Here is a 22,455-nt window from a genome sequence, read left to right on the forward strand (position 1 = left end):
ACCTTTATTCACTAACTCAGATGCACAAGGCACTACACACAGCCTGGCTAGATAAACTGCATAAACTACTCTTAATGTGTGCCAAGAATGTGTGCTACTCTTAATGTGTATCAAGAAGATAACTATCTACAAACATTTGAAAGGCTGTCATATAGATTACTCTAATTTGTTTCCTGCAGCCCAGAGGAACCGAACCAGTGAGTGCACAATTCTAAGAAAACCATTTAGACTAAATATTATGAGTAACAGATGTCTTAACAGCTTGTACAGTGGAATAAACCATTTCAAAAGGATGCAAATTTTTCCTTAGCAGCAGAGATTGAATGTCATCTATCAGGGATGTGGTGGCTATAGATTCCAGATTTGGCAGAAGGATAGACTAGAATAGATAACCATTAAGATTCTCTTAAAACTATAATTCAAAGCCCTTTGACAGTTTCCCCCCTATTTATAAACATAAGAATACAAACATAACATCCTTTAATCACTCAGACTAATAAGTTACTTCAAGAATGGATTTTTTTCTCCCATTCTTGGCCTAGGTTCTAACTCATCTGAGCAGTTCACTACTGTTTAACTCAGGCTTCCACAAACTCGGCCCTCCAGATGTTTTTGGCCTACAACTCCCATGAGCCCTAGCTAGCAGGACCAGTGGTCAGGGATTATGGGAACTGTACTCTTAAAACAGCTGGAGGGCCGAGTTTGAGGAAGCCTGGTTTAACTCAAGATACCAGAGGAACAAAGTTTCTAAAATCATTTCTCTGCAACAATCTGAATTTGCCATTTCCAAGGAAGATTTTTAAAAGAAAGTACACTAATTACTTAGGCTTTTTGCTTTGTCAATGTATTTTATGACGCTTAAATGCAGACCTATTTACATCCCCCGAGAATTTACAGTAGTACTGATAACTGTAGTATATATTGCACCTGATGCGAACATCAATGAGGCATTGGGTCTCCTGTACGATGCTGTTAATAGACAACAATGCAAGTATCCTGAGGCTGCATCTATTGTATGTGGGGATTTCAACCAAGCAGATTTGAAAGTGGTCCTACCTAAATTTTATCAACATATAAAGTGTGCAACCAGGGGCGAAAGGACTCTGGACAGAATGTACACAAATGTCAAGCAAGCCTATAAAGCTGAACCGCTGGCACACCTAGGTCAATCTGATCACGTGTCCCTGCTCCTGACTCCTGTATACATTCCACTAAGGAAACGGATTCCAACAACAAAGAGGAGTATTACAATATGGCCGGCTGAAGCATCTCAACAGCTACAGGACTGTTTTCATGACACAGACTGGGAGGTGTTTAACCAACAGGACATAGAGACTCTTACTGAGGAAGTGCTGGATTACATCAGGTTCTGCACTGACAACGTAACACAGAGGCGCCGGATAAAGATCTATCCAAATAGGAAGCCCTGGATGACAAGGGAGGTACAGGGGCTGCTAAAGGCAAGAAATACTGCTTTTAGAAGTGGAAACAGGATGCTGTACAGCTCAGCCAGAGCAGATTTAAAGAGAGGTATCCGGGTGGCCAAAGAGGCGTACAGACAGCGGCTGGGGGATCACCTACAGAGTAATAACACCAGGCAGGTGTGGCAAGGTGTACAGGAACTAACAGGGCAAAAATCCAAAGATTCCTTGGTGGACGAGGGAGGGGCATCCCTCGCAGAGGAGTTGAATGTCTTTTTTGCCCGCTTTGAAGCAACATCTGCAGCAACACCTGTGGAGTCTAGGCCACCATCACCACCGTCGCCATCATCGGTGCAAAGGAATGTGGTATTCAAAGTGGAGGAAGGAGAGATGAGGAAGGTGCTGAAGGGAATCAACTCAAGGAAGGCTACAGGGCCAGATGGAGTAGCTGGAAGAGTCTTGAGAGACTGCGCAGACCAACTAGCAGGAGTCTTCACTGGGATTTTAAATCGATCCCTAGCCCAGGCTACTGTCCCATCTTGCTTGAAGTCCTCTATTATTGTTCCAGTACCAAAAAAATCCAATCCGGAGAATCCGAATGACTTTCGTCCAGTAGCACTTACACCCATAATTATGAAGTGCTTTGAAAAGCTGGTACGAAATTATGTCATTGCCTGCCTACCAGACAGGGTGGATAAAAATCAATGATTTTAAAAAAAATCAAAAAAATCGGATTTTTTAATTTAAATCGGATTTTTTTGATTTAAATCGATTTTTTTTATTTAAATTGATTTTTTTAAAATAAAATGCTTTTTGAGGAAAATATATTACCATCCAAAGGTTATTCCATCATGAAATAAAGATTAGTTTTTTAATTATGTAGAATAAGGTTGTATATATTTAATTTTTGGGGTAAATAAATTCCATTAATCCATTCACAATGTCATGCTCTTCCAGAGGTTTTTGTAAGATTATTGGGCAGTTTCTCTGCCTACAAGATGATATCACAGATGCTTGGTTTACTTTAGCAGTTCTCAAAACTGAATTTGACTCAACAGAGATCACATGCCTCTTCTTCACAGCAAAAATGTTATAACATGAACAGAGTTGAGAGAAAAGACCTTAATCCTATTGTTCTACAAACCTATGAATACAGAAACAACCCCTTCAGTGCTAAGTTTCAAGAAGTTCAGTGAATAGAACAGAAACAATATTTTTCTGATTGTTTGGAGTGGACAGTATTTAAGTTTTTCATGTGTAGGCTGGGCTGACAGTCTAAATTTCTTAAAATATATATATATTGTTTTTGTTTAGCCAAATTAGTTAACAAACATGGATGTTTGTTTAAGCAAATAACATTTGCTGAAATGTTATTGTTTCAGTTGAATAAATCTATTTAAATTGTTATTATTAAGGTAATGATTATTTTTCTCCTTCCTAAGTACAACAGTAAAGTTGTCCAAATATGAATGATTAACCTATTAAACTGGGGATAAAAAACTAATATGAAAAGTTGTTATTCTAAAAATCTTCATCTACTTGCATATTAAAGTTATACCAGCAAGAATTGGTGGAGTCTCCTTCTTTGGAGGTCTTTAAGCAGAGGCTTGACAGGCATATGTCAAGAATGCTTTGATGGTGTTTCCTGCTTGGCAGGGGGTTGGACTGGATGGCCCTTGTGGTCTCTTCCAACTCTATGATTCTATGATTCTAACTGCACAGTCTTTCACCAAAACCCACCCTGCACCCCAAGAGTAAGGAACAGTAGTTGAAAAGAAGACTGTCCTAGGTGGTAAAGGGAATAAAATTCAGTATTACAGCAATTCCAGGCCATCATTTCTGCAGGTAGTCAAACTCAATGCTTATTCCAGAAACAAGAGTTGAAAAGATTACCTGTGATTATCTTTTTTTTTAAAGTAAACTTTAGTATCTGCAGCAGGTCCAAACAACTCCAAACACTGAGAATGAACAAGCCTAACAGGATAAGCTTAATGGAGGAAGTCACTCAGTTTATCACTATGATCAGTTTCTCACACCTAGCATATCAAGTAGAGTCTTGCACAAACTACATAATAGCTTTATAGATTTTGGTCATCATAATCAACTATTTTGAAATCATTAGAATCAATTTTATTATCATTTTTAGGTATCTCCCATAATATTATTTTCTTTGTGAGGAATCTAAAGGCACTCTGATCCTCAGAACATTTTCACTAAGAGTATGTCACTTAAAATAGAATAATCTGCTTGAAGCTAAGCTGGTCTGGGCAGCACCAAGATCACCTGGGAATCACATGCACGCCACTTGGGTTTCACAATGGAATATAAGTGGGATAGAAGTGTAAGAAAGTTAAAAAATAAAGAGTATTTGAAGACAGAAGTCCAATGTTACATATGCACTGCAGGATTCCATTCACCTGCTAATCAATTTGAAGTATTAGGCAATCATACATTGACAATACTGACAAATTGCCCTAGAGCAGCGGTGGCCAACTTCCAAGAGACTGCGATCTACTCACAGAATTAAAAACTGACAGTGATCTACCCTCTTTTTTTAGGGGTTCGGGTCAAAGTTGTTGAGCTTTTTTAGGGAGGGGAACAGCCACATTTTATTGGGGTTCAGGTCACAAATGTTGAGGTTTTTAGAGAGGGGGTTCGGGGGGGCTGAAGTTGCTTTGCTTATTTTAGGGGGGAGGACGCCACATTTTTAAAGTATTTGGGGGAGAAAGAGCAACTCACAAAATGATCTCGGGGGGGGGGGGAACAGCCTCGGTTTGTAGACTCCGTCTTCCGGGCCGGGTCGGAAGGGGGCCTGCAATCAACAAAAACATCGCAGGGATCTACCAGTAGATGGACATCCCTGTCCTAGAGCAACCTTGCTTATTCTTCCATGTCCTCACAGCTAAGATGCAGGAAGAAGCAGGAAAATAGTGCTGGTTGTTTCCATCTTTATTAGTTTATTGAGGGAGAAAGGAAGGTCCTGAGAAGGTTAAGACTCCAATCACTGGGAGGATACCCATTTAGTTATGCTCTCCTCATACTTCCACCAAATTAGCTACCTATACATTATTCACAACGTCAGAGGGAGAGGGGGGAATGAAGAGGGGCAGATAAAGAAGTGGTGGTAAAGATGGGGGGGAAGCCCTTTGGTTTTAACCTCTCTTTAAAATGAAGGTCAACTACATGTATTGTAAGCCAGTGTGTAAATGTACACAGATGCAAGCACCATTTGCTTATGAATCCTGTTCCCTTACATACCATTCCTCTTTCTCCTACATTACTATACAGTGGAACCTCGGTTTATGAACACCTCGGTTTACGAATTTTCGGTTTATGAACACTGCGGACCCATCTGGAATGGATTAATTCACTTTCCATTACTTTCAATGGGAAAGTTCGCTTCAGTTTATGAACAGACTTCCGGAACCAATTGTGTTCATAAACCAAGGTACCACTGTACTACAATTAGGCCTGGCTTTTTAACCAAGCATGGATGATCATCTCCTATAATTTGCTTCCACTTCTGCTGACAAGTGTCATTTGTGTTTACAAATTACATGACACAAATGAACACACCTACATAATTTATTTTTGCATGAAATTTTCTGCTAGTAATGAACTTTGAGCATTTGCTTCAGCATAGCTTCTAGATGCTATCCTATGGTATTACAACTGATAACTGCGGCTCAGGTGTTTCACAGAACTGTAGAGTTGGACAGGATCCCATGGGTCATCTAGTCCAACTTCTTGCAAAATATACAAAGGTGCATTCTGTGTATTCTGCACAAAAAAGCAAACACACTTTCTGGCCTAACTTGTCAGGAGATCATGAGATATTCTTAAAAGGTTGCTGCATAGGCCTCATGAATATTACCACCATAACCATCTTTCCTTTCTGGTTAATAGTGAGAAGATGCTATTTAACATCTACATGTAGCCACAGTGGGCTATCATCAGGGGTTTTGAAGGGAACCGTTACCAACCAACACCCAACTCTTGCTTTCATTGTTCTATCTGAATCAGAAGAGGCGCTGAGGTGCCAGACAGGTGTTTGAAGGCAGTGATGGGTGAGAAATGGACTGACAAACTGAAACTAAGGTGGATGCAGTTGTATGCCCCTGGAAGTAACAGATTCATAGCTTAGGGGTACTCCTGGATCCAATACTGTCCCTTGAGGCTTAGGTGACCTCAGTGGCTAGGAGTGCCTGTTTCTAGCTATGGCTGGTTCAACAGTGACAGAAGAATCTCTAGAAGTTCTAGACTGGGATTAAAACTACATTTTAATATAGCTCACTGCAGACTAACACTTCCAGATCTCTTAATTATGGATAAGAGACAGGATGCGTACCTGAAGCTCACATTCTACTCTTCCTCAGCATTGCATGATTCTTTTCTCTTCTTAGTGCTAAATCTGCACCATGCAATATTAAACATAGTTTGAAACCAAGATTAGAAGTAGGTATGGTTAATATTGTACAGATGCAATGTTAATCATAGCAAGCAATGAGTGGGCAGGATGAGGAATCCACCAATCCAAGAGGGAAGAGCACACCTGTCAATCACTGAAAATTCAAGTCATAGCCTACCAAATATTTAGAGACACCATTAGTTTGTCAAAAAGCTTAAGTGAAATCTGATCAAACAGATGCCATGATTTCCAAAAACAGCCTCCTTCCAGTCTGCTCCAAGTATACCTCAATGGTTATGAAAGAATGACAAGTTATGATTATGAAGAAACTGACTGATCAAACCAGCATAACTCAGGGTCAAAAGTAAAACACTTGGGCACTATCAACCTCTTTACTTCCATCTGTTGTTACGGTGGAGCCCCAATTCACTGCTCCAGAAATATTGGACTATACTTGCACTGAGCACTTTCAAAACAGATTTTCCAGAAGACTCATGATGTACAATTTCTTTAATTACTTTTATATTCCGGTAAGCCAATAAATCATTAACAGTGATAATACATCAATATACATTTGCCAATGGATTCACAGCTGAGTTAAGCCAAATAACACTGCCTTTCTATGAATTGGTTTGTTTTCAGTGACTAAGAATTCATAAGAAATAGCCACTGACAGTCTGATAAAAGTTATCAGACACACAAATTTCCTTCCAGACAAACAGCCACCAGTACCTTCTGTCCAAGTTATTAAAACAGGGGTACACATAAATGAGTGGGGTACTGCATTTGTTTTGGTAAGGCTACAAGAATTCAACATAAATAATCAATTTGTGGTGGCTGTGGAAATTGCACTCCTGTACAGTGATGCTATAGCAGGAAAGAAAAGCATTAAGATTACAACAAAAATCAACATCCCATATGCTGTACACATTTCCTTTGCCCAGCACAAGTCAAGAACCTAAGTGGCAGCATTCTTCTTTTATAAGTAAATTGAAACTGCACCATGTGATACAGTACATTAGTTTAAGAGTTCGTTTTGAAAAATTTCCAAAAAAAGTATTGTCTTTTTTTGTCTTTAAAGGTAAAGTTACAAAACAAAGTTTATTGAAGTGAATGATATTAGAAGAACTTTAACAGGGGCTGATTTCAGAAGTCATGCCACCTTATGCAGAAATTATGTTTGTTTTTTTAATGATAACATCTAATTCATACAGAAAAGGCAGTATCAGCAAAACCTGACAAAACTCTGAAAGGTGGCCTAGGAAACGTGTGCCTTCTGTGGAAAAGAGGCACTATTCAGTTAAACTTGCATATCTAAAAATACATGCTCATGTGTCTTTAAACATCTATTTTTTAATTATCATAAAACTTAAGAGAGATTCATGAAGTGCCTATACCAAGTAGCTGAGGTATGCTGATTATGTTTATAAGTGACAGTTATTGAAACTGATGTTTATACTTTTATGGGAAAAGTTAATATATAGCAAAATCTAATACCCACAAAATAGAAGAAAAAGACACTAACCAGTAAAAATGCTAAACAATGTTCTAAGAAATTATGGGGATAATCAGCATCAGGTAGACAGACTGAAATGCAACTATTTTGATGTTTTACGACTAAAGGGTTTTCCAGGAGAAATCAACCAGTTCCCCTTCTTGTTGTTGTTGTTTAAATGCAACATGAAGCTAGGAATTCTAAACAAAACTGCAAAAGGGATGCAATACAAGACTAACAGTCAGCAGGTCTCAAAGTCCTTATGTTTATTCAGGGCTACAAAAAACTTGGTATGACCTACAAAAGGCATTAAACATTGCAGCCCAAACTGGAACATCCTACAGAAATACAAAAATTATATGTTTTGTTATACATTTCTTATTTTTGGTAAGTGGGATACAGAGAAAACTTAAAGCTTTTTCAAATTGCATTGAATCTTAAGATTGCATTGAATCTTAAGGAAGTGTGTTTGAGAAAGTATTTTCTAAGAAATGTATCACCCATAAAACCCAACTTTTGTAGTATAAATGTGTCTGCATAATTAGTTTTATACTAGGAACTGGACATACTAATCTCAGTTACACTAAAGAAAAGGCAAATGCAAGATAGAAAGTAAAATTAAAGTGCCAGTATCTTAATAGCTTAACTTGAGACCCGCTGTGAATCAGTGAAAAGGAGAGAAGCAGAGGACATACCTTGGAACTGCTCCCAAAACAATCAAGTTGGCTTTTTGTTTGTTGTTTCCAATTACAGCATTTTTCATATCTCTGTAAATCCAGAAAGAGAAAGACCCTAGTAAATTATGCTGAGGTACTAAGGGCTCAATTTTGCAGAATTTAGTTCCACCAAAATGAATAGTCTCTAAAAAAAGCTAAGCACTAAAAAGGAAACACGCAACAGTCCCCACGACTTTCAGTAACAATTTGAATCTCTGGTATTTTTCTATAACCCGGTTATGCAAATAACAGAAATGTTCATTCTCACATACTGGGGTGAGCTGAGGTGAATAAATAATTGATGAGGACAGATATCAAGATCAGGTTGTCAAATATTGGTCAAGAAAATAAGGATGTACAGAGTCAATGCGCAGTCAATGAAAAAATGGGAAGGAAATATGTAATAAGAAAAGAACCTATCTTGTCTTGAATTTAAAATCACAGTAGAATGAAATACTGAAATATTTTCCTCAGTGGAAATTGCAGTCATACAAAGCTTCCCTGATGCTAATCTTTATGCCAACCATCAACTTTCAATCATATTTATGATGCAGCACCACACACCTGTAGCCACTCTCTTCAAACCTTTTCTAGCCTTTTCCAGCAATCTCTTCAGTCCAACTTCCAATTCAAACATAATCAATGTAGACTTATTTCCTATCATCATCTTAGATTTCTGCATTTACAGAAACGCTTTTTGCCTACTTCTCTATATTTTTATCAGTCAATTTGATACAGAAAAGGAATTAATCTTTTGGAACCAAAGAAAGTGATGATGTTAATAAGAATTTTAGAGGACGACAACACCGTTTGTTCCTCTAAAAACAATTCACAGTACAATTCAAATACCCTCTTCAAATAGTATGCAGAAGCAACAAAGAATGCTCAAGTGACTCAGTCTTTCCACACTTTTGAGTAATGAGATGAACATCCAGCTATGATATCACATTTATCTCCCCACGGTGACACTTACGATGACCTTATTAACTTAGTAACTGTTTCCTACTTAAAAGCTTTCTCATCTTTGCATTGGAAGAAAAAGTTCATCAGTTTTAGATTTAGGTAAATATGCATTTACAATAATAAAATTACAGTGCTAAAGTTTCAAATTGAAGCACTACATATTTTCTAGCATGCCATTGCTAAATTTTGTAGAGTTGAGAATTAAAGAGATTAAGGTTGTAAAACTAAACACACCTTCAAGAGAGAAAGCCTCATAGAATGAAGTCCCACTGTGCTCAGAGTAAGCCCTGTACTGCAAGTCTTTGAATAATTTGCAAGTCATGAGCTTTATATCACTGAAGTAAGTCAGCCCTGGCCACCAACCACAGTGGGAGAAAGTAATATTACTCACTAGCAATACTCTTAGCCTCGCTCCCACCCCATCCGCCCTGCTACTGAGGCCCTAAAAACCACATGGTACCTACCTATAGGGGGACTTTTGAATCCCAGCAGAAGGGGAACACATAGGCAGGGAGCCCTGTAATCTGAAATCAGCCCATGACATGCCAGAGATTGTTGCAGCCAAAACTGAAAAACTGCAATTCCCAGCAATTGATCTTCGGAGCCATACTACCTCCCATGCTGCAAGCAGAACAATGCTTTTGATTATCTTAAATTTCATATTGTTTTAGAATAATAAGGTGCAAGATTATGCACAACTGTATCAGTAACTGGGAATGTGTGTTGATATGTTGATGTCAGCTGAGAAATTTATTAAACAGTTTTGCACTTAACTACTTTAATTTTTATCTCCTTTGATTTTAAAATTGTATTTTACAATTTATAGATGTTATATTTTGGATAACAATAACAATGCTGATAATATTATGGGTGACATTCAATGATGTCTGCCCACTTGTGCATCAGAAATTCACTTGTGCAATGGGACTTTAGTTTCTCGTTTCCCTCTCCAGCTTCCCATGTACTCCCAAAATCTGCTCGAGGGTCTACTAATCCTCCAAATCTGATTCTGGGGGCATGCAGGGAGCTGGGAGCAGGAAGGAGAAGCCATGTTGCTTGAGTCACAAAGTTGTATCTCACCATATGCAACTACGTCACTGGATATTACTTTGTTCAAATTCAACTATTGAGTTCATGGCTAAAACAGTATTTGTTATGGGTCTGGGACCTAGATAACTAAAGAAAAATTGTGTCTTGTTCCATGAAAATGTTGGAAGATATGTGGCCAGAATAAGTCCCTTTTCTTCCTATGTGACAGAATTCCACAAAGATCAAATACAATCTGGATCTGAATGTCAAAGGAGATGAAGGAAGTACCAGGATATACAGTAATTTTACCAATGATCAAATACAATTTTATCTGGCTAATCTCTATTCTATATATTGATGAAGCCAGAATGGCCATTGCACAAGTATGAAGTGCTGTTTAATAGAAAAATGACAATTGCAAGTTCTGGCACAAATTGAGATGCAACCCCCAACTCCTCCCCATTCTGTGAAGAAAATGGAGGCATTTAATGCATACTAGATATAGGCAGCTGCTGCTAAAGAATGGTGAACAGAAGCCATCTGCTCCTGCATCCATAGTGCTATAAGCTTCATTACAAAACCTATCTGCAATATACATTTCCTCATATCTACCTACTGGCATTAAAATATATGCTGAGGTGAAGAAATCATGTCTTTCCCCATGCCAGTTCCTCCTGCCATCTTAAAAAGTAATTTGACAGCTCCACTCAAGTAAAATTACTTGTAGTCACCTTGTGAAACCATAACATTATATTTAAACCAAAGTGACACCTTCAAACAAAGCATTTTGCAGTCCTAAAGAATGTAGATCCAGTCAAGCTATGCTCATATCCGCTTGCAAATACGGCACATGAATACTGCTTCTGAAGGCTCATAGGTGAAAATTTCTGGAGCAAAAGGTTCCAACTAGACCAATTAAGAGTTGAAATGCTTTGTTTTTGGAACACAGACAGCCAAATGTAGGTGAAATCAAAGGCTATTTTGCTTAACTAAAAGGGAAGGATTTTAGAGCAATAATCCACCAATAATAATAATAATTTATTTATACCCTGCCCATCTGGCTGAGTTTCCCCAGCCACTCTGGGAGGCTCCCAATCGAGTGTTAAAAACAATACAGCATTAAATTTTAAAAACTTCCCTAAACAGGACTGCCACCATTTTTACTCCATCACAAAGTGGGATATGATAACATATGTAATACTTTTCTAGTTTTATAGCAGTATGGCATATACACAAATTAATTAACAAAGTCATTGGTCATGAAAGTGATTACAAGCTCTTCTAGAACAAAAATGGAAACATTTCCCCCCCAATATACTGAGATTTTTGTTCTACTTCAGATTTTTTCTACTTCTGCAGATGGAATTTCACATGAGGATAGCAATTTGGAATTCAGTAAGTCACTAAAACATACAGAATTCCACACGCACATATGACCAACATCACAGAACAAGAAAAGGCCACACAGAAAAGATTGCATTATTCAAATGTTTGTGGACAAAATCTTACAAGTGCTCAACAAATGCCAAATATGTTTCTATGTTCAGAGAAAAAGACATGGTTCTCTTAAGACACCACACATCCAAGTTTACAGAAAAGTTACATGTAAGATGTGAAAAAATAGTGCCATATAAATAAATCTCTTCATTATAGGATAGCTATACTTTGTTTTGATAGATTAATAAGCATGCACTATCACATACCCCAAACAGGGAAGCTTCCACCCTCCAAAGTAGGAAATTCAGTTTTACTGACAATCACAGAATACCTATTAAACATTTCAGTACAACGAAAGCTGACAAATCTCACCACCTTTCAGCATACCTGCCACAAAACTAGTTTACACTGTCAGTTTACCAGAGGTACATATTTTGATGTACATGCACTAATCCCTTATGAAAGTGTCTGGAGGAACTGGCTAACAGATTAATATACTAAAACAGCTGTAACTACTTAAAGTCCAAGGCTTGGGAAGGAGAGGAGCATTTGAATTGTCCTGAGATTTGCATAAAGAGCTGGAGAAGGGTCAGAAGATTATATATTTTAGGGCATTTGTACCTCACTCTTCACCCAAAAAGGCTTCCAGTTTACATACAATCCAACAAGACAGTCCCTACTCATGGGCTTCCAGTCTAAAAAAACACAACAGCACACATGAGCAAAGAACAGGGAAAGAAGAGGCTTCCGGTTCGTCGCACCGGTGGAATAGGACGCAGGGACTTCGCGCTCCGAAGTCCCTGGCTTCGTGGAGGGGGGGTGGGAAGTCCGCAGAGTGAGCGGACTCCCTGAAAAAACACTGGGAAGAGCGTCCCGGTGACATAGCCGCCCAGCTGTTTGCTCTGGACGCGATTCCTCCGCTGCCCGAGAGCTCCGTAGAGCGATCGAGAGCCAGCGGAGTGGAGTCGCGGGAGCCATTTTTGGGTATCATCTTACCTCCTTGAAGTGAAGCTCCGAGTCCTTAGCCTGCAAGCGGCGGATTCTTCCAAGGAAATAAAACATTTCTATAAAGTAAGTGAAATCTTTATTTGGACTTTAAAAATATCAATTTTGAAGACAGGAAGAGATTCCAAAACAACGGAAGCCGATCTCTTCCAAATGGCTAATTGGGAGGTGCATTAAATATTCTCAAGCCGAAAGGGGAAAAGTTTTTCAGATTGTGGACCCGAGAGAAAGAAAGACTTTTTCAAACCTTCCCAGCCCCCGATGTCGGTACCCCTTGAGGTTCAGCATTAACAAGGGGGAAAGTGCTTTGACAGCTGTCAAAAGCTGTCAAACTGCCAAAAGACTAAGAAAATCGATTTTATTGTTGTGGATTGTAAAAACTGGTGGAAGATGATTCAGAAGTAAATTAATTGGAATTCTAATTTGATTTGTGATGGAGTTAAAGACAAAGGAGAAGATCAGCCAAGATGGAGCCGACAACGTGGTAGAGAGGAATTTTCCAGTACCCTTTGGCCCTTATCTCTTGTCTGCCTGTGGTTAAGTGAAGTATGAAAACAAAGTTTTCTCGAGCCTTCCAGGAGGCTGTGCTGAACTATTTACAAATATGGGAAGATATTTACAAGGAACGGCAATATTTGAACCCAACAGTAACGGAGATTGAGGTGCAAGAGCAAGATTTAGAGGACAATTTTGATTCTGAGACTGTGTGTGAGGAGCAACAATTTGATGATAATTTGGAGACTGATTTGGACCAAAAAAATATGTGTTGGATGATGAAAAACAAAGATTTGAACAAGGAGACGAGGCCGACAAGGAGAAGCAAAGTGAAGCGAAGATTGATGGAAATGAGGACCCTGGAGGGACTGAAATGTGCAGTGGTGTCAGTGAGGGAAGGGATAGGCAGGGGGAGGGGGGAACAAAGGCCTGGAATCGGAAGTGGGAAAGAACTGGTGTGGGGTGAAAATCTTAGTTAAAGGTGTTTTTTTTGGCTGGTGAATAACGGTTTCTGAAATCTTGGCTTGCTAAAGGAAATGCTGATCCAATTGGGTGAAAAGACATTGGGAGGGGGGAAGGAGAGTGTCTTAAAAGTTTAGGGCTAGGAGTTTTCTGGAGGGATTAGAAGAATGGTTGAGGAAATATTTTAGAGTTCTTTTAATATTTTTTGTGTTTAGAGAGGTGTTTGGGTAGAGAGCTGCCTGTCTCCCTATCTTTACTCTTGGCACCCAGTGGCAGGGGGTGCTCTGAGGGGAGGGGGGGTAGAAGGAATCCCAGACACAAAAATGGAACCTTTAGAGTGCTGTGCCCCTCGGGTTATCCTCGTGGCAGGAGGGGACTCGGGGGGGGCAGCATGAAGAAGGAGGAGGATTAAGTTAATATGATAAGAATAAGATTTTGAATTAGGATAGAAAACCCGCCATAATCAATTAAAGAAGTCAGGGAAACCAGGAGGAAGAGAATCGAGGAAGCCACAAACAAATTGTTAAGAAAATAAGATTTGGGAATTTATATTTTTTTTTCTTGTTTTTTCTTTTCTTTTATTTTCTCTTTTTTTCTCTCTCTTCTTTCCTTTTGTGGTTTTATTGTTAAGTAGATTGTTATGTTGAAGAATTAGCTGGGGGAAAACCAAACCTCAGAGGTCCTCCACCTCTGTCCTCTCAGTGGCAGGGGGGGGATGAGGGGGGATGAGGGAGGGGGGAGGTCAAACCCAGCTTAAAATGGACCCCTTTGTTTCTCAATGCCCACGGGTACCACTGGTGGCAGAAGCGGTCTTGGGGGTGGAGGGAAAATGAAGGGACAGAGTTTATATTGTATGTTTTGTCTGTCTTGTTTCTATAAAAATTAATAAAAATTATTTTCTAAAAAAAAGAACAGGGAAAGAAGAGGAAAATCGAAATCATAACTCAGACACCAATTTCTGAACAGTTGTTCCTGGCAAATTTCAGGGGCAGGTGGTGTCTGATGGAGCTGGACCTCCAGATAAATAAAGCTGGTGGGATGAGCTCCCAAGTAGGCTGCCCAATGGAATGGCTGCCCCTAGGTGACAGTTGAGGGGAGAGGACTGATGGAGTTGGCCTGTCATAGCAAAGCTCATGGAATGACTGGAAAGCATTACTCATTTGAAAGCTATGGGTCAAATCATGTGGGGGACATAGTATCCTCAGTCACATGTGCTATTAGTTTTCCTCCTTTGTGTAATAGTGTTATTTGCAGGAGTGGAATTATTTTTTAACAGAGCGGTGAAAGAATCAAATTGAGAAAATTATTTTCTTGGTTTACTCTTCCTATTCTGAAAAGACCAGCAACTTTTGTTTCAACCTCTCACTGGAATCTTTCCAATTCAGATAGTTACTACAAGAATGCTAACTAACAAATGGTGGCAGAATTAGCTTCCAACACCCCCCTCCCTCCCAATTGCCTTTCCTTTTTTGTCATGCCCTTTAGGTTGCAAGACTGAGGGAAGGAACTATTTTATTGCTGATATTTGTAAGCCACTCTAGGAGCCTTTTTTGGCTGAAGAACTGAATAAAAATAGTTTAAATTAATATACATTGGTTTGCTACCAAGAAGTATCTTTGTACAACCTAGAAGTATAATCCAGACCCTTCAGGGTCAAGCCACCCACAAGCATGAAAAATTCTATCTTCTTAAAGATCGTTTACTTGAAGTTTAACCTTTTTGTCCAATGCTGCACCTGTGGGGTTCTGCTGCTGAAAAATGACTTCTGCATTCCCCCCCCCCTGGGTTTCAAAATCTGTTCTAGGCCTTTCCAACACTGCAGCGCTTATCTTCAGAGTGCAAGGGGATGAAGGTGGCAAGAGAGGAAGAAGAAGCTCCACGGAACGCATAAAAGTCAGTTGCGCCAGCAGAGCTGCAGCACTGGACATAGTCCTAAGCATCCAGACCTTTCCAGAAGCAAGGACTAGTGGATTCTAGGTAGGACTAGTGAATACTAGGCAATGTTGTTTTACCAAGAGATGTAAAGTAAACATCTATGATGCTTGGCTTCTAGAGTCATAAATATCAAACTTTGAGAACCAAACAAATTGCAGAACACAGGATTTGGACGGCATAGGAAAAGAATACTAGAATAGTTTCTCCTTCTCTGACATGTGAAAGAGATGCTGAAGCTTGAGGCCTGTCATATCGAATTCACAACACAGGAAGAAACCATAGTTTCCCTCTTGTGTCTGAACTGTGCTAGTACTGTATATCATTTATAATAATCAATTTCATAAATCAGAGTCTCCAAAAAACAAGAACAGTCTTACCTCATTGGCTTCATTTGGACTCTATGTCCCAAATGGCTTTTTTGTTTTTGTTTCCCAGTGCATATAAAAGATATGCTTACAGTACTGTAAGCCAGGCCCCCTAGTTGCAGGGGCAGGAGGAGAAAAACCTGGCTCCAGCCCTAGCCAGCTCCACTCCTGTGGCTAGAAGAAGGCCGGCAGTGTGGGGCTTTCTTTCCCTGAAATGGCTGGGCTGCTTACAGCTGCATCCATATCGCAAAGTGCAATAAAATGAGGTATGTCTGTATTTTAAAATATTCTATGTAGGGATTCTCATCCCAAGTGCATGTGAGTACTAGTATGGAAAAGCAAAGGAGGAGATTTGTATCAGGCTTGAAAGATAAAGCAATAAATACAAATCAGAAAGTAACTTAAGAGACCTTCATATTGTCAAAAGAAAAAGATTAACAGTGCTATCTTAACCATATCTACTCAAAAGTAATCCTGGGTTAGTGCAATCAGTACTGCAGCCTTAGTAAAGAAAAAGGATTGTTACCTATTCTACATGAAGGTAGTATCAAAATACATTTCATCAGTAATACTTCAAGTAAGTGATGCATAGCTATACACCTGTAAAAGCAAGCTATGGAAAAGTTTCACACAAACCCACAGAACTAATGGCAATATAACATACAAGTAGATATTACTTACATGACACCCTGCAGGACATTTTGGGGATCAGGATCAAATAATCTGTCAACATAGTGGCGACTGCTAGCCGTGACTTCCTGGAAGCAAAGACATTTACAGACATTTAGCATTCTAAATTGTAAATACTCAAGGAAGCAACAGTACATAGGAAGCTAATACACTGATGTAATTTAATATTTTATATGCATTTTCCAACAAATGTGAGCTCAGAACAACTCACAAAACAGTGGGCAATAGCCAATTGTGCCTGCCCATCAGTGAAACAAACATCTGCACATGCAGGACTTCCCCTCCCTTCTCTTCCCCGCTACAGACCCCACACACCAACCTAGTAGGGGGGCTTCAAGGGAGGACAGGAATTCTGCTCACAGAACCGCTACAGCGGGAAGGTAAACGGCGTTTCCATGTGCTGCTCTGGTTTGCCAGAAGTGGCTTTGTCATGCTGGCCACATGACCTGGAAGCTATACGCCGGCTCCCTCGGCCAATAATGCGAGATGAGTGCGCAACCCCAGAGTCGGTCATGACTGGACCTAATGGGCAGGGGTCCCTTTACCTTTTATAAATACATTGGTGAGTATGTTTTGATTCTTTGCACTGAAATAAGCCATTATGTTTAACAATAATTCCTGTAAGAAATATAAACCTATGCCAGTTTAAGCACAAGCACTATAGACACTCAGGAGCCTTGCTTAGTTATAAGCAATTATCAGAAATAGTCAGATATTGCTTTCAGATTTATTAGATGAACATCATCCACTAGTGCGCTACTGTTCAACTGAAGCCCTTCTAAAAACATCCCCTATGTGTACTTTCCAAGTTCACAAAATAGATATGAATAACTAATTTCAGAATGTGCAAAAGTATTTCCAGCATTTTAAAGACATTTTGCTCTGCAGAGAAATAACTTTGTAACCTGCTTTTTTTGACTATTTTTAAGCCCTAGTTTGCTTTTAAGTCTTTCAACATTTATTAGCTTATTTACATTTCCAGCCAGATTCCTATCTACTGTATGTATATTCAGATGAAATATATATAAAAAATAAGGGTCAGCCAGTAGTTAAAGATTCGCCTCCATAGAGAAATTTCTAATGAAGGGATCTTGAGTTCTAGACGTATGGATGAGTTGCTTACGCACAGGGGTAGTTTTAAGAGGCGTCACAGAAATTGAATTTGCAGCGTCATCAAGGGCGCGATGTTTACTAAGGCGCTCCATAACGGGGTGGCATAGGCCATTGTTGCAACCACTTTTACATTGAATACTTTAGGGCCGATGGAACATGTAAGGCCCCATCAGAGAAGAAAAAAACGCAATAATGCATGTGAAAGGGCTTTGGCCTTATTTTATAGGTATTCAATGTGCTTTCCATCCCATATTATATTGGAAGTAAATTCCCAGATATTGGAATTTAAGGACTTGTTCAATTGGTTTCCCATCAAGCTCCCACTTATACAGTTTCCGACTTCTGGAAAAAAAAATACTTTAGATTTAGAATGATTTATGGTAAGCAAATTTGTTTGACAGAATAAAGCAAAGATCTTGAGAGCCCTCCTTAAGCCGATTCTCGAATAAGAGAGGATCACCGCGTCATCGGCATGTAACAATAAAGGACAGAGGTAATCTGCAAGCCGGGGAGCATGGATAGATATTTGGGACTCAGCTAGAGGGGTTCTCATATCACTGATGAACAGATTAAAGAGGTAGGGGGCTAAGATAAACCCTTGGCAGACTTCCTTTGTTTATTAATACAAAATTTGTAAGATTGCCAGCAGGTATTAGTCTTACCCTGGCGGCCGACCCCTCATGTAGTTGGGTCATTAGCCACAGCAACCTTCTGTCAATTCCCCATCGTGCAAGTTTTTCCCATAACAGCTCTCTAGGGATGCTATCAAAAGCTGCCTTCATATCTATGAAGGCAGCACAAAGTTGACCAGGGCCAAATGACGAATATTTCCGAGCGAGATGATAAAGGATTAATGCGTGGTCGGTGGTAGAGCGATTTGGTCTGAAACCAGCTTGTTCAAAAGTTAACACGGAAATAACTTTTCCCTTTCATAATTAATATGCACATGGCTCTCATATATATACTTTCAAGACCAAGCATGAGCAGGGGAGTTGGCTACTGAATTCAGCATGCTACATCTCCAACTCCATCATCTTCTTTCTTTATTATCTCTCACACACCAAGTCTGACCATTACCTGTACATATACCAGGGTGCATCTCCGTTTTCAGGTGCCATGAACCAGAATGGGACATTTGATGACTGAAGCAACTGGAAAACTCTGAAGCTGGTATTACAAATTTAAAATATTTTCTACTGCTTGTTAGAGCTAGCACTTCAGCATTTGATGATGCTGCCTATGAATTTGATTTTATACTTGAGCCCATTCACTACTAAAACCAAAGTGCTCTTTTGATTTTATTTAATATTTGTATACAATACTGCTTTTCCAACAAGCAAGCCAACCTTATCTCTTACCTAGTTATATGCACTCCCCTGCCATCTCTCACCCTGGGGTGTGTGAGAGAGGGACAGGTTCCACCAACAAGCTCTCACCTTGGGGCAGCCAACATACTGAATACAGTAGTCATTTAACCCCATATTGTAATAACAGAGCCTAGAGAGAAAATGGGGGAACACCCTCACCCTGATTCTCATTCCTATCACCTATGGTGGAGGAGCAAGATCCACAGGAATGCAGATACAGTAATCTCACAGCGGAAGGAGTGCCACCACAATGCTTCTAGACTTCCAATTTGTTGCTATGCAGCAGGAAGAAGAGATAAAAGGTTCAGCCAGGATTCTGAGGTGGAACTATCCAGAAAACTTGGGATGCAGCAGCAGAAGAGATTTTCTCCAAATATTTTAATCCAAGTATAGTAGCAGTTCTCCATCTATGTGGGTAACTTAATTAGCTATCCAGTTCTCCCAATAACTGACCAACAAGCTCAACCTTGATGGATAAGACTTTAAAATAGAGAGAGGGAGACAGAAACCAGCCTATTCAATGCAGATAGGTGTTTTATAGATATTTTTTACAAAAAGCTTTTGACAAAAAAGCACTATTAAGTTTAGCATTAATTTAAAAAAACTGCCCATAATTCAACTTAAGGTTTTATTTATTTCTCTGCAGCTGATACCTACCTGTAAAGGTGGCTATAGGAATCCCTGAATTATACATATTTGCAACTTTTAGGGCTTCCCTCTGACTGTCTACCTGAAGGAGCATCTCCACCTCCATCATTCTGCCCGGACACTGAGGTCCAGCACTGAGGGCCTTTGGCGGTTCCCTCGTTGCGAGAAGCCAAGTTGCAGGGAACTAGGCAGAGGCCCTTCTCGGTGGTGGCGCCTGCCCTGTGGAACGCCCTCCCAACAGATGTCAAAGAGGAAAACAACTACCAGACTTTTAGAAGACATCTGAAGGCAGCCCTGTTCAGGGAGGCTTTTAATGTTTAATAGATTACTGTGTTTTATTTTGTGTTTTATTTTTCTGTTGGAAGCCGCCCAGAGTGGCTGGGGAAACCCAGCCAGATGGGCGGGGTATAAATAATAAATTATTATTATAATATTATTATGATGTCTAAGATAGCAATTTTTAAATGATGGCTCATGTTTGCTGGAACCAAGAGATATGTACCAAGATTGCCAGAAGTGGAAAAAAGCATCAAGTAAATAGAATATCTACAATAGTCTCAAGCAACAAAGTGTGTAGCATCTCAGAGACTAACTAGTTGATTTGAAGTGCAATTAACACTTTGTAGTCTGTACCACCCTGTGACATCTTGCAGGAGATGTGTGTGGAATATTGTGCAAATTTCTCTTATTTTAGGGTTTCACCATCCAGACAGAGAATAGTAGAATCAGAGTTTGAAGGATCCCCAAAGCTCTGCTAGTCCAACCCCCTGCAATGCAGGAATCTCAACTAGATCATAGAAAGATACTATGAGACACTAAGTTTAAAAGCTTCACAAAGTTTGTTCAACTTGACTGCCTTTTTAGCTTGGATCAAGCATTGTTTTACACATCAGAACTATCAAAACGAAGTTAAGATCACTACATTAGGTACTAACCCTTTTCTGCAATTAATAAATATTTTTCTTCTACCAAACTAGGCAATGCTTTCTGCCCCAATATAATTCAGGAGGGAGATCCTAGAAAATTCTAGCATTTTGCCAGAAGAGTAAAAAAATTTGATCTGGTTTGTAATGAAGCCTGACTCCTATCAGGGAATGAGCATGGAATCATAAATGAGTCCACACAAACGAGACAGCAAACCAGGATAGAACAGAACGAGTTAACAGAAGTTGACACAGCCCCTGGCAAATGTAATCAAATTTTTCAATTCAATTTCTTACTTGGGTGAGTTGAAAGAAAGCTTGTATACAAGCCTCAATCTAGATAAGTTAGTTTAAATTCATTCATTTCTATTGGTTTTAACCGCAACTCACTTCCTGTGAATATGGTTCAACAAGCAACAGAACATGTAGCTACTGAGAAGAGAGTCCCTCTCAAAGGGTGAAAGTAGGAGGAATTGCCAGTTTTTGTAATGTACAAAGGCAGCATCCCTATGGATGGATATTGAAACGGGAAGAAACTTTTTTCTTTAAAAGTTCTGGACATACAAGTCCAACAAGTTAAGTGGCCAAGTTTGCAATGATGCCTAAGTCACACAGTACACCTCCAATAAGACTGGACCACCTTCATGAACCTGGCACATGGGCAAGAGAACACGAAGGCAGAGTGTGCAATTAAAAACGCTACATTTAGAGGGTACAGTCGCGTTGCAATGGGGACTTTCTCTTGTGCATTGTGGGGACTTTCTCTTGTGCATTGTGAAATACAGTAAAAATTAAAAAGTAGTAATAACCATGCAAGGCCATAAGTTGCACAGGAAAAGAATGCAGCTGGGAAAGCTATTCACTCCCACAAGAATCCCGGGTGATCAAACGAGACCGGTTGCCATCATGCCTGTGACATCTGAGCGGGGATTAAACGCAGACGTGGTCTGACGCGGCACGGCTAGCCGTAGCCCTCCCTCAGAGGAGCCCTCTCTCTCTCTCCCACCCCCACCCCCGGCCGCCCTCTCCTTCGCACGGACGTCCGCCAAGGGGAAAGGGAGCCAGTGCGAAGACGAGGCCGCGGGGGGGAGGCGAGGGCGAGGACACGACGGGCAACCAGCGAGGGCGGGACCCGCGACGGGCAACCTAAGGAGGCAGTCCCTCACTCGCCCCGCCAGGCACCGCACGACCAGACTCTCCGCCTCCAGCCCAAGCTAAGGAAGAGCCGTCCCACAGAAGCCTCGCCGCGGCGGACTCCCTTCCCCAGGACCGGTAGCTGCTCCGGCTGCCGCCGTTGCCGCGCCGCCCCAGGCCTCCACTCACCGACAAGACACTCATGCGGAGCGGCGTCTCCAACACACACGCCATCTTGGTGCGCGCCAGAAGTGTTAGCCGGTCAACCCCACGCGAGAGCCGGAGCCACGAATGCTGTTACTGCCGCCGCCGCCGCCGCCGCCGCCGCCACTGCCGCCATGCGCGGCCACATCGCCGGGAGAAGAGCGAGGAGAAGGGAGTACGCCCCGCTCGGCTCGAATCAGCTAACGAAGAAAACAAACTGCTTCTCCGTGAGGCGGACACTGCGCACGCGCCAACGGGGACTGGTCGGCGGGGAGGGATGGAGGGCGGGATTATTGCCGGAAGTAGATGGATTTACTCCCACCTGCTTGTGGAATTTAAGGATAAAGAAGAATCGTTACGCGCCAGCTCTACTTTTAGAGACGGTTCGGCGCTGGACCAATGAGAGACGGAGGGAGGCTAGATAGGCTTCCTGCTTATGCGCGTGCGCAGAGTCGAAACCACCTGTCCGAATCTGTCCTTGGCCGTGAGTGGGAGGAAGAATCGAGCTGTCGCTGTTTGTGTGTGAGAGACAGAGAATTTCACCAACACCGTGCCATAACCCTATAAACGCTTCCATTGACTTTCACTCGGTGTTCCTTGGTTATGGTTACATGCACGGTAATTTTCAGAATCTATATGTCCCCT

The 22,455-nt window shown here is 40.6% G+C and overlaps 1 protein-coding gene across 5 annotated transcripts in view; it reads right to left on the bottom strand.

Annotated features, from left to right (window-relative positions):
• The window catches only part of ARMC8 (armadillo repeat containing 8), a 56,269-nt gene extending 34,210 nt beyond the window's left edge, over positions 1–22,059 (bottom strand). For 2 of the 5 annotated variants that reach the window (XM_035132691.3, XM_035132690.3), the window contains exons 1-3: positions 21,796–22,059; positions 16,413–16,489; positions 8,020–8,091 (exon numbers count right to left, since the gene is read on the bottom strand). In XM_035132691.3, the coding sequence (XP_034988582.1) occupies positions 8,020–8,091; positions 16,413–16,489; positions 21,796–21,840 (194 nt within the window). In that variant the 5' untranslated portion in view covers positions 21,841–22,059. Of the gene's footprint in view, positions 1–8,019; positions 8,092–12,465; positions 12,534–16,412; positions 16,490–21,795 lie in introns of all 5 variants that reach the window. The other 3 variants (XM_088669721.1, XM_035132693.3, XM_088669720.1) reach the window with 2 other exon arrangements.
• Positions 22,060–22,455: the final 396 nt, after the last annotated feature.

Source organism: Zootoca vivipara, chromosome 5 (assembly GCF_965207765.1).
Source record: "Zootoca vivipara chromosome 5, rZooViv2.hap1.1, whole genome shotgun sequence".
Classification (NCBI taxonomy): domain Eukaryota; kingdom Metazoa; phylum Chordata; class Lepidosauria; order Squamata; family Lacertidae; genus Zootoca; species Zootoca vivipara.